Here is an 18,858-nt window from a genome sequence, read left to right as displayed (position 1 = left end):
AAATAACTGCATTGCTGTCAAATGTATCTTCTGTTAACATTAAAGTTGAAGGATGAGTTTTCATGGTAATAAATCAGGAACCTATATGCTCTTATTAAATGTTTACCTGCACAAGAAGCCATCCAAAATGCTGTGTTAAAATACAAATATGACTCATGTATATACCAAGGAAATAATAAACATTGACATATTTATCAACATGTTTATTTTAGAAAGAAAAACTTGTAAGTGAAATTAAACAAAAATCGGTAAGGTTGCTGAGGGCGATTGATATGAGAAATGAGAAGACAGTATGGTAAAGGAAAGAAGTAAAATGCTAGATACTTAAAGATTTCCATTTTACCAAGTTATTTTAATAATCATCGGAATACTGGGGTCATTATAATTTACTAGTGTTACTTTTTTGGAATAATTTAAATGGATGCATTTGAATATAATGTCTGCTTTTTAGGATTCATTAATTGGTATGAATCTTACATTTTAATGTAATAATTTCAAATGCTTATCATAGTACCCTATATAATTTTCAGTGGCAAGACAGTTTTCATTACTAATGCCATAGGGGGGAAATGTGACAGCAAATTTATTCTTAGTACTCTACTATTTACTTGCCCTTCTACATACCATTTCCAACTCTTCTGAACTCAAGCCCCTGGTCAGTCTTTCTTTCTTTCTTTCATTTTTATTTTTGTTGTTGTTGGGGGCACGGAGTCTTGCTCTGTCACTTGGGGGGCTGGAGTGCAGTGTCGTGATCTCAGCTCACTGCAACCTCTGCCTCCCGGGTTCAAGCAATTCTCCTGCCTCAGCCTCCTGAGTAGCTGGGATTACAGACCCACACCACCATGCCTGGATAATTTTTCTACTTTTAGTAGAGACAGAGTTTCACCATGTTTACCCGACTGGTCTCAAACTCCTGACCTTAGGCGATCCACCCACTTCAGCCTCCCAAAGTGCTGGGATTACAGGCGTGAGCCACCATGCCCGGTCAGCCCCTTGTATTTCATTTTACCTATTAACTATTTAAAGACCACTGTTGCATAATTTCCCCATTTCCTGAAGTTCTGAGCTTCAGTACCATGATTCATTACATTACAACAGTGGTTTCCAACTCAGAGAAGGACAGTTTATCAGAATAATCCAGAGAGCTTAATCTAATTGCAGTGACCCTCTTCTTTCCCAGATTTTGATATATCTCTGTAGTTCTAGGTGTGGAAAGGCTTGAGCATGAATATTTTATATAAACTCGACATATGATTAGTTCTAACATGCCAGCTGATTGAAAACCTACTTCAGAAAAAGAACTGAAATAAGCAGTCTCTATACCCTCTGATACTTAAAAAGTTGCTGCCTCTTAAAGTAGGTGTCAATGACTACATTCTCAAGCAAAGAAAGATCTGGGTCCCACATGTGTGATAGTAGGAAGTAAATACTTTTATTGTTACCAAAGATTCAAGTTGACTTTAATTATTCCCCTGCAGAAAATGATTTAACTAAATGCCTAAAGTTTAGTTTACTCTACCAAGGAAAAAATCTTCTAGAAATAATGCTGCTTCTTGGCTGGATGCTTCTTGGATTACACGCCTGTAATCCCAACACTTTGGGAGGCCGAGGCTGGCGGATCACTTGAGGTCAGGAGTTCGAGACCAGCCTAGCCGACATGGTAAAACCCTGTCTCCACTAAAAATACAAAAATTAGCTGGGCATGGTAGCAAGTGCCTGTAATCCCAGCTCCTCCTGAGTAGGGGAGGAGGAGGCAGGAGAAACGCTTGAACCCAGGAGGCGTAAGTTGCAGTGAGCCAAGATCATACCACTGCACCCCAGCCTGGGTGACAGAGTGAGACTCCAAAAAAAAGAAATAAATAATACTGCTTCTTAAATTTCCATTATAAATCATATTCCACTTTTGTTTACCCATTTCTCAGAATAGTTTTGTGCAATAAATAACATCATAACCTACTTGAAGTACAGAAAATGTAAGTGACGAAAGCCAAGGCCTAACCTTGCTTCATTGCCTTCTTATACTTTCTGGTGTGCCTTAACCTTTATCCCATATAAAATTCAGTTATAGAGGAAAAAGTCAGATTTGTTTCATTAGATATTTTCTTTAACTTTCTCTTTGTCAGTGAATAAACTTTGAATACAAATGAAAAACTTTTTATTTCAGGGAAAAGACTTTTGTTTTGACACCAGAACTCAGTCCTGGGAAACTTCAGGTCTTACCTTTTGAGAAAGCCTCAGTATGTCATTATCATGGAATTGAGTAAGTTTTTAATTTGTACTTTACTCTCCTGTATGTTGTTGCTACAGGCTACAGTCTGTCTTGTGTGAAGAGTGACTTTAATAAAATGATATAAATTGAGACAGAGACCAAGAGGATATGTCAAAAACCTCAAAAAGCAAAGCAGTGCATACAAAAATAATTTGTCTTCTGTTGAAGAAGTTACTTGATGATTAATAAGCTTAACAGCATTTAAGCATCCTGTTATTAGCTACTAGATATTTTAATCAAAATTGTTTTGGTCCCTATGTTATAAATGTATATTCACACTATGGGTCACATTAATATTTCCTGGTCACCAATTACATTATAGTTGCTCAGAAATTGTTAGATAGGGCCCGGCATTTGAATACTAGACATTTTTCCAAGAGAAAACTTATACAAGTATGCACATAATAGTTTAATTCTCAATATCCTCAAACTGGAAAGAGCCTAGGAGGATATCAACAGGAAAATAGATAAACTATGGTATATTTGTATAAAGCAATACTATTCAACTATAACAAGGAATGAAATATCGATATCCAACAACATTAAATATCTGTCTGTGTGAAAAATAATTGAAATAAGAATTTGAGTCCGGGCACGGTGGCTAACATCTGTAATCCCAACATTTTGAGAAGCCGAGGCAGGTGGATTGCTTGAACCCAGGAGTTTGAGACCAGTCTGAGCAACATAGTGAAACCCTGTCTCTACAAAAAAATACAAAAATTAGCTGGGCATAGTGGTGTGTGTGTGTGCCTGTAGTCCTAGCTACTCAGGATGCTGAGGCAGGAGGATCGATTGATTTTGGGAGGATTGAGGCTGCAGTGAGCCATGACCATGTCACTGTACTCCAGCCGGGTGACAGAATGAGACCCTGTCTCAGAAAAAAAAAAAAAGATTTTGAAGACTTTGAAATTAGCAATATGAAGTATAACATTCAATAATGAATTATTTCTAAAAGAAGTCCTGTATGAAATGCTGATTTGAATCTAAATGGTAAGATAAGATTTTTAAATTGTTTCATGAACAGATAGGCAACTCGGAGATAACTACTAAATTATAAAAAGATAAGAAATGCCACCTGATCCATCTTTTTAGTTCTGATATTTGACTAAAGGATTCCTTGTTTGAGAGGATTACTGTTCTCCCTTTAACATGAAAAAGGTAGGGATGTTTCCCAAATAGCCTTAAATTTAGCTTAAGCTTTTACTTAAACTATATTTTTAGCCATATATCCTTCTGTGCTTTGATTACACAATTTTACTTTTCTTTTTTCTTTTTCAGACAGAATCTCACTTTTTCGCCCAGGCTGGAGTGCAGTGGCACAATCTTGACTCACTGCAACCTCCGTTTCCTGGGTTCAAACATCCCGAGTAACTGGGATTACAGGCATGCACCACCATGCCTGGCTAATTTTCGTATTTTTAGTAGAGACAAGATTTAGCCATGTTAGCTAGGTGGTCTTGAACTCCTAGCCTCAAGTGATCCATCTGCCTCAGCCTCAGAAAGTGCTGGGATTACAGGCTTGAGCCACCGCACCCGGCCCAAAATTTTACTTTTCATTTATACTAAGTTTATTAAATGTAAGTGGGAACATCTTGTTCTACTATATAAACATTTGATTAATAGGATGTATTTTTCTGTGTTCCTCCTTTTGATTTTTTTAAAGACCTAGAAATTTAACATTACAGAAAAGTTTATAAGGAAAACCAACAGTTCCTTTCCTTATTACTACCTACCTGCAGTCCCAATTTTTAGAAAAAAAAAATTTTGTTTGGTTTAGTTTCCCTGGTGGTTATCTCTCATTTTAAAAAATATCTTATGTCAATGTTTTTAACTGTCACAATATAAAATATTGACTCTACTATGAAGATTTGGTCCTTCTCAATTTGAGCTCTCCGCTATTTACTTTCATGTTTTTAAATATATATATACTTAAACTTCTCCTTCTTATTCCATCAGCTATACAGCAGTATCTCCCCCACTTTGATAAGAATATTAGGACCTCCTAATCTATTAAAGGAAACTAATTAAAAATTTTAGTTGTTTTGTATTTAATTTGAATGTCAAAGTTGAAACCAGTCAACAGTGTTTATGTTACTATGAAAAATAGTGTTCACTGTTGAGAAAATGTACTAGTATTAACATTCGCTTTGCTACATGGCCAGAATACCCCAGGACACATCTGTTTTTCACTTCTTCGGCCCTATAAACACACTGAAGCACTGATTTGAATAAAATAAGCTACAATAATTACATTTTAACTGCTGACTAAAGTGTCCATCATATAATCTTATTTAGATTATTTTTCCTAAAATTTTAATTTAGTTTTGTTTATTCTGCATCTCCATCTCTCTACTCTTTTTTTTCCTGCTGTTTTTAATTTACTATAGAAAAAGTCTTGATATATACAAATTTATAAAATTTTTCAAGGATATGTTCTTCATGATCATTTATCAAAATATTAAATTAAGACTTATTTGAGTACTGTGCCCTGATGGGCTTAAATCTACACAGAGCTTTATTAACTTATACACATACAATGTTATGAAATTCTGATTCACTGTAAAAAGTAATTCTCTTCTCCACTACCTACCTACTCCCATAAACAAATAAACAAATCTATCTGTGACTCACTTTTTTTTTACTGCAAATTTATGCTCATTAAACTGGGGACACTGAGACTAGGCTGACAAAGTTGTAGGAGGTGAACACCATGAATTCCGAAACATGTCTTTTTCAAGAAGGTTTGGGTGTATAGTATGAGAGCCGATTTATGTTCAGCATAGATTATGGAGTAGAAACAAATTCAAGTAACATTTTAAAGTAAATATGAAACTACAAAGAAAGTTCTCTTATGCTGTTGTGGGCCTTTAGAACCCTGGAGCTCTTTTCTCTGATACAAAGGAATATTAGGAAAAAATGTGTTAATTGCATGGGAGCAAAACAATGTTTTTTAAGGCAAAATAAAATATTAACTACTGTTGGCTTGTTTGTTTTTTCACCTATGTACCCTATCCTGGAATTTAAGATTCCATTAATTATAAAATGCACTGTTTTATTGAACAGCAAATTAAACTCTCTGTCATACTCTGACAATCATTTGATCACACCAGGCTCTCGTTGCTTTGAAATTTCCTTCATCTATTCCAAGAGATTTGGCAGTTTCTCCTGCCTTCATTGGTGTTGGTTAGTGTGTGATGGGCAGTATTTTGTCTATTTCTTATTTACAAAACAAAAACAGCTTCATCGTCTTATGGGTATTTTTCTTTGTTAGGACCCATAAAGCATTTGCTTATTGTTTTATAAGAAAATATGGGATTGTGGTCATTCATCCAACAATAAGTTTTTACTTCACTAATATCAAATACACACCCTGCCTCCTGCCTCACTGTTTCTTTTCTCTAATTTACAAAGTAAATGTTTGTTCCAATGACAAATCATAGTATAATCTAAAGATATTTTAAATGGCAATTAACATCAACATGTACAATGTGCATAATTCAGTTGAAGCTATGACATTATGAACAGCTGTGATCAAGAGATGTTAAAACTGGAAGAAAAAAATCTGCATCTTAGAAATAAAATCTTAGGGTAGAAAGAAGTATTCATCTTATTATCAAAATATGCATCTTTTCTCTCAAAAATTTTCTGTATTCAAGCTTATCAGGCATTATATTGCCTCTTACCAGAATCTTGAAATTCATGGTTCTAATTTTACTCTAGATTCTATCAATTACCCATAATAGAAGTAGGACTCATCAGTAACCCTTAGGGTTGCTTCTGATTTTTAATGAAATACGTTTCTTAAAACAACAGACTAGAGAAAGAATATTAGCTAGAGAGATGCCAGAGACCTAGGTTCTACTCCCTGCGCTGCCGCCAACTCACATTTCGATTTAGAGTTCAGTTTTGTCACCTGTTAAATTACACTATTTGAGTAGATCAGAGATTTTTCGGTCCTAGTTATACTTTAGAATCATCTAGGTAGGATTTTTAAAAAGTGTATATTTTTAATATTTTGATATAATAAGATGTTTTGATGTGTGTATGCATAGTGAAATGATCACTGTAGCCAAGCAAATTAACATAACCATCATCTCACATAGTTACCTCTTGTGTGCTGAGAGCACCCAAAGTCTACTCTCTTAGCAAATTTTCAATATACAGTACATATGATTAACTATAGTCCTTATACTGTACACTAGATTTCTAGATTTATTCATCCTATATAACTCTGCAACTTTGTACCCTTTAATCTACATCTTTCCATAACCTTCCCCATCCCCGTAACCTCTATTCTACTCTGTTTCTATGGATTTGAGTAGTTTTTTTAAGAATCACCCAGGCAAATTTTTAAAACTGTCAGTAACTGAGTATTACCCTAAACCAATTAAATCAGAAACACTGAGCACATGGTATTTCTTAAAAGCTCTTCAGATGGTTCTAATGCTCAGCCATGTGTTGAACATGAGTAAGATGATTCTTACACTTTACAGAGAGATAGTATACAAAATGGTTAAAGTCAGGCTCCGAAGTCACCAACCTGGGTTTACATTCTGGCTGTGCTACATATTATCAGCATATTGCCAGCTTTACTGTGCTAGAAAATAAATCTAATGATGATGATAACAATAATAGTAGCATACATTTCTTGACTGCCCTGCTTGCATGTTTCAAGCACTGATTCTAAGTGTTTATGTATACAATTCAAGGAATTATCACAATAGCTTTTTCAGATAAGTACTATAATTCTCATTTTGCAGATGAAGCAACAGAGTCATAGATAAAGTTAAGTAATTTGGCCAAGTTCACACAGCTAATAAGTAGAGGAACCTGGATTTAAATCCATGGAGTCTGTATCAAATACGTAAGTGTCACAAGGGAAAGATAAGGTTGTTAAAACCTCCATCAAGCAGTCAGATGTTCAGGAAATGATACACTCTTTGGGAGTTGAACTAAAATCTTTTGAATAGAAAAATCTGATTTTAGGCGGTATCTTAGACTTTTGCAGGTAAAAATGACAGATCACAGAGAAAGGTTTTAATTTGTACAGTGCTGCCATCACATATGTGAAGCCATTTGTGTTTTTGAAATGCAGTTGTAGAAAGGGAAGAAAGTGAAGAGTTTTCCAAGGTCACACAGCTCCTAGGTGATCTTCCTGATATCCTTGTTTGTTGTACTTAACAACCTAGGATTTCTTTGAGTCCAGAAGCATTCACTGAGCTAACATTTCATTGATGCCCTGAATCAGATTCAGCTAGAAACCACATGCACAGACAGCCGAAGTGTTTGAAGGAAAATCTGTCAATCAGTTAATAAGGTGGGAACTGAGTTTCCAAGAAAAAGTTTGAAATGTTCTAAGCTGTTTGGTGAGCCAGTTTAGAATGCCTTTATACCCTTTTAATCTTTGTATTGAGAATAAACTTGCCCTTTCTAACAGAAGACAGCAGTTCATGTTGTCATATATCAGCCATGCTGAGAAATCAGAGGTTTGTAGAGTTTTAAAAAGCATTAAAACAGCAACTGTATTATTTTGAAAATAAGCCAAAGGATTAACTTAATCTGTTGCCCAGAAACACAAGTGAAAGAGAAATCAGATTGTACTTCACATTTTTTAATCTTTTGCCATGTCATATAGCAAACTAGAAGAAAATTGAACTTGGGAGGGAAATAGGCCAGCCACTCAACCTTCCAGCAATTATTAGGAAATTAATCAAGAACTCTCAAAGTAAATGTCCTGCTATTTTCTAATTGAAAGGGGAAAGTCTGTTGCTCTCATGGAGGTTTACATTTTAATGCTCTTTCACTCATTTTAGATATTGCTTGGACGACCGAAAAGCATTGGAAAGAGATGGAGGATTTTCTGAACTTCAGTCTCGTCTTATTCGTTATGAAACTCAGACCACCTGCACCAGAGAAAGTTTTCCAGTACCTACTGTGTTGAGCCCTCTTCCATCTCCTGCAGTTTCGTCAGAACCTGGAAGTGTCCCTGACGGAGAAGTTTTACAAAATGAACTTCGAACTGAAGTATCCCGATTGAAACGGAGATCTAAAGATCTGAATTGCCTTTATCCCAGAAAAAGGTGTTATATTATATGCACACAAATAGTATCTTGACAGAAAGTATTTTAGTCTCTAGAGGATTTTTATTTTATATTAGTCTTTCAGATTAATTTCTTCATGGCAAGAAGTTTATTTTATGAGCTATTGATGATTTTGCTTATAAGTTATAAAAAATGGTTTAGAAGAAAAAAAAACAGTTTCTTGCTTTATATGCTAACATACAGTCCATTAGCACAATGGATTGTAAAGTTTTTAAGCTGTGGAACAGTGGAGATTTCATCCCATAGATTAAGCTGCTGAGCTGGTCTGTTGAAGAGACTGTTTGGGGATGGGAGTTCTCCCGTTAGCTCTTCCTTCCCTTTCCCCTCAGATTCCTGCCTGCATTGTTCCCTTGAGCAAGAGATTCCATGAGGTACCATTTTTAAAACACCTGTTACATATAAAATATAGCTTTAAACTCTACATAATGATATAATATATGAAACTTTTCTGGATGCGTTTTTTTGCTAACTAAATAAAATGTCCAGATACCTGAACAGAAGTTAGAAGTTTATGTAGTGAACACTAATTTCTATTGAATTGATGTTATCTTTAGAACCTTTGTCAAACTTAGGTTCTTGGCATCTAAAGCAAGGCTTGAATTCTTATTGTATTTAATTAAACCTTGCAAAAAGTGTGAACTATATGAAAATATAACTTTCAGATCTTTTTTTGAATAGTTTAAAAAGTTAGAATACTGTTACCCTGATATGGAAGAACTCAGTCGTTTTTATGAGGACTTTATAAATTCGTGGTACTTTTTATACCTGATAAAACTAAAGAGCAGCGGTAACATTTGGGGTACTATATTTATAGCCATATTTCTTATTTCTGACCTGTGGCTAATAAAAATATGTGTGTTCCTAAAAGGAAAGTACACTGTGGCCTCTGGGTCAGCAGAATTGAGGGCTGTAAGACCCTATCTTGTAAAGAGAAAAATTTGGGTCTTGTCGGGAACAAATGTAAACATTTTAGGAAGATTGAAGTATGAGCCACTTTTATAGTTTATTTGTATTTGTTTTAACACTATTATTTATTTTGCAAGGGAGTTCCGTGGGTATAAGAAGATACAGGTTGTGGTGTTTCTGTTCAAATTATCTTAACAGAAAAGTATAAGTATTTAACAGATTAGTATTACATCTATAAATAGCAACACTCTTGGCATGCATAGCTGATTTATTTGAGAAATTGTAAATTAAAGGATGAGAGAGAGTATAGCTAACTAGATAGATAGATAGATAGATAATTACTTATAGTTACTTTCTCTATTAGCCAAAATCCTAGTTTGCTGTTCATTACCTTATATGTTTTAGTTGCTCATCTAAAGAACTAAGGAGCCGGGCGCAGTGGCTCAAGCCTGTAATCCCAGCACTTTGGGAGGCCGAGACGGGTGGATCACGAGGTCAGGAGATCGAGACCATCCTGGCTAACATGGTGAAACCCCGTCTCTACTAAAAACTACAAAAAAAAAAAAAAAAACTAGCCGGGCGAGGTGGCAGGTGCCTGTAGTCCCAGCTACTCGGGAGGCTGAGGCAGGAGAATGGCGTGAACCCGGGAGGCGGAGCTTGCAGTGAGCCGAGTTCGCGCCACTGCACTCCAGCCTGGGAGACAGAGCGAGACTCCTCTCAAAAAAAAAAAAAAAAAGAATCCAAATCACCTGCAGGTGACTATTAAGACACATTTCCTAGCTCTGGGGTCCCAGAATTTGTCACCCAGCCTGGGTGACAGAGCAAGACTCCGTCTCAAAAAAAAAAAAACTAAGGAACAACTTTATAATATAATGTTTATTGCTGACTTAAGGCAGTAATAGCAATAAACTTTGTTTGCTTTTCTTGAATTTATGTCATAATGGATATAGTGGTAACATTTAAGATAGAAAGTGAACTTCGATGTTGATTTGCTTAATCTACGTTCTTGATTTTTTTCCCCTACTGTAGACTTGTGAAATCTGAAGGTTCAGAGTCTCTTCTTTCTCAGACAAGTGGTAACAGTAATCACCATCATCATCATGTAACATCCAGAAAGCCACAAACAGAGCGGTCCTTACCAATGACTTGTCCGTTGGTTCCAGTTCCTAGCTGTGAAACTCCAAAACTTGCTATAAAGACCAGTTCAGGTCAAAAAAGTGTGCATCAATCAAAAACATCAAGGCAAATTAAGGAATCAAGATCACAGAAACACACACGGGTAAAGATTTATTTCCCATTTTTCTTAGTTCTACATGGGAAGTCTTTTTAAATTTGATTAAAATATATGTCTAAAAAAATTTATGAATGAAATGAAACGATGTCTAGAATTCACTGGTGTAAGAAGGATGATAGGAAAATAGGTGGGGATATAAATGAAACAAGATTAGCCACAGATTAATCATACTTGAAGCTGGTTAAAAGATATATCAAGATAGAAGTTTGTTATAAAATATTCTCTGTGTGTCAAATATTCTCTACTTTTCTATGCTTGAAATTTTCCATAATAAAAAATAAATATATGCTTACGTATCCCTGCTGTGTATAACTTTAACACTCAGATTTCAATTCAGAACTCATGATTTGAGTTCGTTTCTTAAGACACTCTAGTCATTTCCTGCTAACATTTTATTCCTGTGACACTTCTGACCATGTAAATGTTAGATATCTTTTTTTCTCATTTTGTCTTAATGAATATGTCTGTCTTTTAGCACAGCAAAATGATTGTGTAATTCACAGGATTGAACTCTAAAGCTGAAATAATAGGTTTGTTGCTTTTCTAAGAAATATTAGTCATATGTTATGTTCTGTTCAAGATACTGAAAGAAGTAGTTACTGAAACCCTGAAGAAACACAGTATTACTGAGACTCATGAATGTTTCACTGCATGCAGCCAGCGTCTCTTTGAAATCTCTAAGTTCTATCTAAAGGTACAGTATCTTCTCTACTAATGGCAAAATTTAGTTCATGTTCTAATGTTCCTGTTTGACATAAAAAAAAAAAGTTTGAGTATTTTTTATACTGAGAGGATATACTTGCCAGATTTATTAGATGATGGAGATAGAAAAATTGAAGCCAAAATACTTTCTATTTGATTTGATTTGAGTTCTCATATATAGAAAGCTACATTTTAACCAATATCCTGTTTCCCCTAACATGTGTTTGACTTACAGGTAATAAACTTCAAAACATGTTTAATTATTAATTTTTTAATACAATTGGCCCTCCGTATCTGTGAGTTCTACATCCATGGGTTCCACATCCATGGATTAACTGCAAATTGAAAATGTTCTGGAAAAAGAAAGGATGTTGCATCTGTACTGAACATGTCTAGATTTTTTAAAAAGTATATGGGAAAATGTGCATAGGTTATATGCAAATACTACACCATTTTATATAAGGGACTTGACTGTCGGTGGATTTGGGTATTCTCAGTGGAATCATGGAATCAGCCCTTCGCAGAGACAAAAGGGATGACTGTGTAGTAAAAAGGCTACTAGACTAAATACCAAAACACTCAGTTTCCAATTTCGGATCCATTATCAGCTAGTTGTAAGACATTGGCCATATCAACCACTCAGATGATGGTTTTCTAAAACTTAGACGATGTTAGATTATGTCCAGCCTTAAGAGTTTCTGACCTGAATCAGTTATCTGTGGGTTCCTGGTTAAAACTGCAGGTTTATCACATATCCAAGAGAAAGGACAGGAAAAAACTAGAAATGTTTTTAATACATGTTGAACAATAACAAAAAAGCACATGGAAGCGTGGTGTAAGAAAGTGAAAAGAGTTACAATCTAATTGGTTGCCTAGTGGAATACTAGTGAGAAGCATGTTAATTCCACAGAACCTGAGGTGCTCACGATTTGAAGACACCAGGTATCATGGAAAGCAGGGGCAGGGGTCCACATAGAAAGCAGGGGAGTTAAATAAAGATCTACAAAGTGACCTGGGGATTGTCCAACTTGCTCGGCATGCCCTTCTCCCACAATGTTAACTACAAGGTCTATCATGCATAGGTTTTTCCAGCCACCTCAGTGACAGTGCAGGAAATAGTAACTGGGGAAAATACTGGAAGCTGCAGTGGAAAAGCCAAATGGCCATCTTGTCACTCTACCTTGTAGAGAAACCAGTGACAATCTCTGCACAGAGCTTCCAGTCAGATTTTTAGTGTCTCACTTTTAAATATGACTAGACAGCCACAGATTAGCAGGCTTTGAGGAAAGCTTCTAACACAAGTGATGCCAAAACATAAAGGAATAAAGGGAACTCTGAAGAAGCAGGAAGTTGAAGAAAACTTCATAAAAACTATAATTCTCATAGAAAGAAGGTAATCGCATCCATAAAACTAGAACAGGATGCTGTTTCCAAAAAAAGCATAAAATGTGAAAGCTCCATAAAATTAATAATATGATAAAATCAATTAGATGGAAAGGCTGAAGAGTTGAGATGAAAAAAATTTACCAGAAATTAGAATCAAATGACAAAAACATTGAATCCAGGATAAGAAAATTGAAGGATTAATACAGAAGATCCAAAATGCTAATAATATGAATTTTACATTTTTTGAACAAAAAAATCTTCTCTACTTTATTCCCAAAGTTTAGAAGAGAGAAACTTGTTCGAAAATGTAACAAACTTTTCCAGGACTGGACACAAGCCTCCTAGCTTGTTCAAACCAATGAATGAAAATTCTTCAGCGAGTCACACAATTGTGGAATTTCACACTTCTTAGCATAGAGAGAACATTTTCTAAAAGCTTCCCAGGAGATAATCTAGTTTATATATGGTGAATCAATAATCTGAATGGCATTGGACTTCTCCACAGTAACACTGTATGCTAGAAGATGGTAGAAAAGTATCTTCAAATTCTGAGGGATGTGTATTTCTAGAATTAAAAAAAGAAAAAAGAAAAGAAATTTCTGAGGGAAAGCGACTTACCTAGTATTCTATACCCAGTCTGGAATGCAGGCCGGTATGAGGATTTAATGAAGATACACTGAAATATGGAATATCTGAAAAAGAATTTGTTTTACCCTTTCGAGGAATCTGCTAGACAATGAAGTTCAACAGAACAAGGGACTAAATCACGAAACAAAATAAAAACTAATCTAAAATGGAAAAGACAAGTCCTAATAGTACCAGGCCTAGGCAGCAACTAGAACAAATTAGAGGAGGCTATGGGAGAAAGATCTCCAGGTTTAAAAAATTTAATTAAAAAGACCAAAAGCAGAAAGGAAGCTGAACTGAGAGATTATCCCGTATACTTCAGGGCTTGAAAAAACTGTGCCGTACATTTAGCCCATTTATTGCCAGTATTTAGGGACGAAAAACCCAGAATTATATACGTGGAAAGCTGAGCAAATGAAAAAAGCTAATGGTAGTTAACAGGATAAATAGAATATTGGAAGAAAGATAAATTATAACCATAATACATTAATTAGCATACAATTGGAAGTATTTACATAGATACAATAGCACAAACACTGCCTATTTACTAATCAAAAATTGTGGTACAACTGTTCTTGAAAGGAAGAGTAGGAAGGTTTTGTGTACGAGACCTGAATCCATGACTGTTCTCCCTAACATCAGATAGTCTCTGTCTAAAAGTGTTTCATCACCAAGTAGCAACATAAGCATAGTAGTTAGAAACATTAAGGTATAAATAAGGGAAAAACCTGAAAGAATTGAAAGTGCTGCCTTTATGGAGCGTAACTTGGAAGTACAACAGATAACTGTTTCTTATCTTTTTAAATACAGTTCAGTTTCTTTTACTTCGTAATTTGATATAATCACTAAATTTTTTAAAGTGAGACATCAGTTTCCTTTTGTATGTCATTCTTCTTTATGATGGAGTCAAATAGCCAAAATGAAGAAAAAATATCTTTTACCTGATAAATAAATACAAACCATATGTTTGTTTCTTGAGTAATGCAGCATTAGTGGATGCTCACGGTGGAGGGTAGGAGTTATTTTAGGTCAGCTCTATTGGGAATAGGAGATGAGAGTGAGATGGACTTATGTGTATGTGTATGTATTTTGGTTAGAGTATTTTGATATTTCAGAATGGAACTAAATTATAATCTAGTACTTAGATTTTTTTTTTATAGTCTGTCCCTAATCACATTGATACTTGTAGAATGATTTGGGATAATCTCAAGTATATTTAATAATAATGAGTTGTTCTTTGTAATTTAATGTGCATATTGTAAAATGCTATATTTTATTATGCTTAGGATCTTAAAACTTCAAGGGGTCTATTTGAAGAAATGAAGAAAACAGCAAACAACAATGCTGTACAGGTAAAGTTATTCCCAAGAAACTATATTCAATTAAATTGGTATTTTATTTCTGGGTTGCTCTGATGCCATTATATATGCAGCAATAATTAGTTACTGGTCTTTTTCAACTCTGTCCCTGTGAAAACTCTTTAAGAAACTTAATAATAGGCTTATATAGGCTGAGTATTTTATAGTATTTAATAGGTTAGTCTGTCAACAAAAGAGTTTCCAAAGTGATGCTAAGAAAGCAAAAGAAAAAATAAATTATCTGACGTGCTGGAAAAACCAATCCATTTTTGGTTAGCTATTTTCAAAGTTTAGTTTATTTGATTGACCATTTGAAACATATTTTCATATAAAGGTGAGAAAATGGAGCAGAATCTTCATTTCATTCAGTGAGGACGATATTATACTCAGTATTGAAAGTCCAACAAAAATGTTCTTCCATTACAAAATAAAATGTGTTTTTTAGTATAAGATTTCAGTATCTTCCTTTTTATTTTAACTTTTCTACCATGTTCTTTTGAAGTTTTTACAGTGTATTTTTCTATTACTTGTATTTTCAATAGAAATCTACTATAATCATATTTTTCTCCTCCTAGGTGATTGAATGGGTATTAGAAAAGACAAGCAAGAAATGATACAGAATCATTCTTTTTAAGACAATTATAAATTAGACGGAGCTATTATTTGCTACTTTTTTAAGTTTGAAAATTATAAACAAATTTTAAACTTTATTCAAAGAATAGATGTTATATTTCTAAACATTTCATGAATATATATTCTATATTTGTATAGTTTTGGGGATGCCACATAAATGTATTTTTAATTAGATACATATTTTGTGCAGTGTTACTATATTTTAAAGTTATTTTTACATGTTTTAAAATGTTTACTCTTAGTTATTTAATTATTACAATAAAGAATTTTTTTTTACTTTTTGGAATTCATGTCTTTGTTGTTAGGTGTACTAAGTTAGGCCGTGCATTTCTTAGATATAAGTAAGATACTGCCAGTGGCTTTTCCCATGTGTTCCAACAACATAGTTTATTGGACTGCTCCCAATTTAGAGAGTATTGGCAAAAAAAATCCACACAGGCCTCAGTCCTGGAGCCACCATTGTTGGGCTATTAATGTTTATTTGGTAACAAAAATTAAGAAACAAGATAAATTGTGAAAATAAGGCATAATGAAAATGACACTAAGTACAGTCTCCCAGGAAAAAAAGTATCTTTTCCCGTGGTAGAAAATTTGGAAAATGCAGAAAATACAAAGAAGAATGAAAAATAATTACCAACATTCCCCCCTACTGTCTAGATATAACTGCTGTATTTTAAAAATATGTAATTATTTTTTAAATATTTTCAAAATTGGAATCATATAATATGTTGTTATGCATATGTGTGTGTTGTGTGTGTATTAATTTATAACCTGCTTTTCACATAATATGTTGTGAATTTATGTCATTATTTTAATAACTGCCTAATACAGATGAGCCACAGTTTGTTTAATCCCCCATTATTGGATGTAAAGATTCCGTTTTTCCCTGTAACACATAAAACTTTAATGAATCTTCCCAGTATGTCACTATTTTCCTAGTATACTTTTTTAGGAGGGGAATTTGTGGGTCTTAAGCTCTTTTGTAAATATTTTTAATTGCCCTCCTGAAAGACCAATATGTACTCCCACCAGCAGAGTCCCCATTTCCTTTTTTGATAACTGAAAATAGTAAGGGTGAATTTTTTTTAAACATGTTGGCATCTCTCTAATTGTTTATTTCTAGCTTTTGCCCATTTTTATTTTGAACTGTTTTTGACTTTTTCTTACTTGTTTATACATGTTCTTCTATATTAAGGATATTGGCCCTTTGTCTTTTTGTTTATAGTGTTCTGAAATTTTTAGTTTTTACGTAATCAAATCTGCCATCTTTATAGTTTCTTCCAACTAAAGAAATTTGCTTATCACATATGATTTGCTTGCCTATGTTGAATTCAAAGTGAATGCTTTCAAGAAGCATTTCTAGGGTTCCATGAAATTGCTTATTTGAAATGCTCCTTTTTGTCTGAATTGTTCACTATCATAGGAATTGCAAGAGTGAGCCAATATTCGAAGATTCTGTTAGGTTAGCAAAATTGTCTTTTGAAATGTTGTACCATGGCTGGGCATAGTAACTCATACCTGTAATCCCAGCACTTTGGGAGGTTGAGGCAGGAGGATTGCTTGAGGCTAGGAGTTCGAGACCAGCCTGTGCAACATAGTGAGACCCCCATCTCTAAAAAAAATAAATTAGCTGCACATGGTGGCACATACCTGTAGCTACTTAGGAGGGGTCTTAAGCTACTTAGGAGGCTGAAGTGGGAGGATTGCTCGATCCTAGAAAGTCGAGGCTACAGTGAGCCATGATTTCACCACAGTACTCCAGCCCGTGAGAAAGATCGAGACCCTATCTCAAAAGGAAAAAAATGCTGTACCAACAGGCATTTTTAAATATAAATTTATTTAGTCAGACTAATAAACATTTATAATATAAGAGGAGCCAGTTGGTTTTAAAGTACAACAGATTAGATCAGGCAATTTGAAAACATTCCTAGGAACAGAGTAATGGTCATAGGAAAGAAAAACTCTCATAACTTCAATTTGCTGTTCTAAAAATGGGGTAAATAATGCTGACTTCACAGGGATCACGAAAAGGTGATAATCATGGCTAACATTTGTTGAGCACTATGTGACAGACATTATCTTAATCATTTTACATTATCTCATTGCAGCCATATTAGGCAGCTATTTCCCATTTTATAGATAAGAAATTGAAGTATAGCAAGATTAAATGTCATATCCAGGATCACATAGCTCAGCAACTACAGAGCCAGAATGAGAACTTGTATTTCTTAACCACACTGCTTATCCAAACATAGGATCTCTGCAAGTATTGGTGTATCTATTTTTTTTTTTATTCCTTTCTTCCAAGGATCCTGGTTTTCTGCCGTACTTAATAATGTACATTAAAACAAGTTTGAAGATAACCAGTAAGCCTGATACCATTTAAAATATTTCTTTTTGTAAATATGCTGGATAAACTTTTGTAATGCTGTTTGAAATTTAGCATATGTAAATTATGTCAGTTAACCTGATCGAAAGCAAAAGTATAAATGAAAAAACTAAATTGATGTAACCACTTATTAAAAGGACATACGATAGCCAAATAACTTTGTAACAAAAGAACAAAGTTGGGAGACTTGTTTCTTTGCTTCAAGACTTACTATAAAGTTACAGTAATGAAGACAATTTGCTATTGGAATTAGAATAAGCATATAGGTCAGTGGGACAGAATAAAAGCTTATAGGTATGCCTATATATCAAACTTGTCATTGAAGGAAAAAAGGTCTTTTAAAAAATTGAACTTGAATAAGGAAATATCCAGCCATATGGAAAAATAAGTTACCTTCAACCATAACCTCCTACCATTTGCAACTATTCATGTGATATGGATCATAATTTTATATTTAAAGTCCAAAACCATAAAACCTATAGAAGAAAACATAGAAAAATCTTCATCACTCTTGGAATAAAACAAGGATTTCTTCGAAAGGACACAAAAAGTACAAACCATAAAATTAAAAAAAATAAATTTTACTTCAAAATCTAAAAGCTGCTCTTGGAAAGGCACCACTAGGAGAGTGAAAATGTAAACCACAGACTGGGAGAAATTATTTGCAATGAATATATCTGACAAAGGACTTTTATCTAGATTATGTGAAGCACTCTTACAGCTTAATGATAAGACATAACCCAATTTTTTAAAAATGGGCAAAATATTTGAAAAAAAACATTTCACACAAGAGGACACAGGAATGGCAATAAGCACATGAAAAGATGCTCAACATCATCAGCCATCAAAGGAATGCAAATTAAAACCATAATAAGATGCCTCTAAACACCAACTAGAATGACTACAATTTTGAAACAGACTATACCATGTCTTGGCGACTATATGATGCATTTGGAAATCTCTTTTTATTTGTGGGTGGGGGTGGAAGAGGGTCTTGCTCTGTTGCCTAGGCTGGAGTGCAGTGGCAGGATCACAGCTCACTGGAGCCTTGACCTCCCTGGCTCAAACAATCCCAAGTAGCTTCCTGAGTAGCTGGGATTATAGGCAAGCACTGCCTTGCCTGGGCTTTTTCTTTTTCTTTTTCTTTCTTTCTTTCTTTCTTTCTTTCTTTCTTTCTTTCTTTCTTTCTTTCT

At 34.4% G+C, this 18,858-nt stretch overlaps 1 protein-coding gene across 1 annotated transcript in view; it reads left to right on the top strand.

Moving 5' to 3' along the window:
* MTBP (MDM2 binding protein) overlaps positions 1–15,551 on the top strand; it is a 76,698-nt gene extending 61,147 nt beyond the window's left edge. Inside the window, exons 17-22 of the mRNA XM_011941098.1 lie at positions 2,165–2,260; positions 8,083–8,349; positions 10,306–10,555; positions 11,151–11,264; positions 14,572–14,637; positions 15,219–15,551. Coding sequence (XP_011796488.1) covers positions 2,165–2,260; positions 8,083–8,349; positions 10,306–10,555; positions 11,151–11,264; positions 14,572–14,637; positions 15,219–15,257 — 832 coding nt within the window. The 3' untranslated portion in view covers positions 15,258–15,551. The remainder of the gene's footprint in view (positions 1–2,164; positions 2,261–8,082; positions 8,350–10,305; positions 10,556–11,150; positions 11,265–14,571; positions 14,638–15,218) is intronic.
* The last annotated feature ends 3,307 nt before the right edge of the window (positions 15,552–18,858 follow it).

Source organism: Colobus angolensis, unplaced genomic scaffold, assembly GCF_000951035.1.
Source record: "Colobus angolensis palliatus isolate OR3802 unplaced genomic scaffold, Cang.pa_1.0 Scaffold198, whole genome shotgun sequence".
In the NCBI taxonomy this organism is placed as follows: domain Eukaryota; kingdom Metazoa; phylum Chordata; class Mammalia; order Primates; family Cercopithecidae; genus Colobus; species Colobus angolensis.
This window is presented reverse-complemented; position numbering and strand designations above follow the sequence as displayed.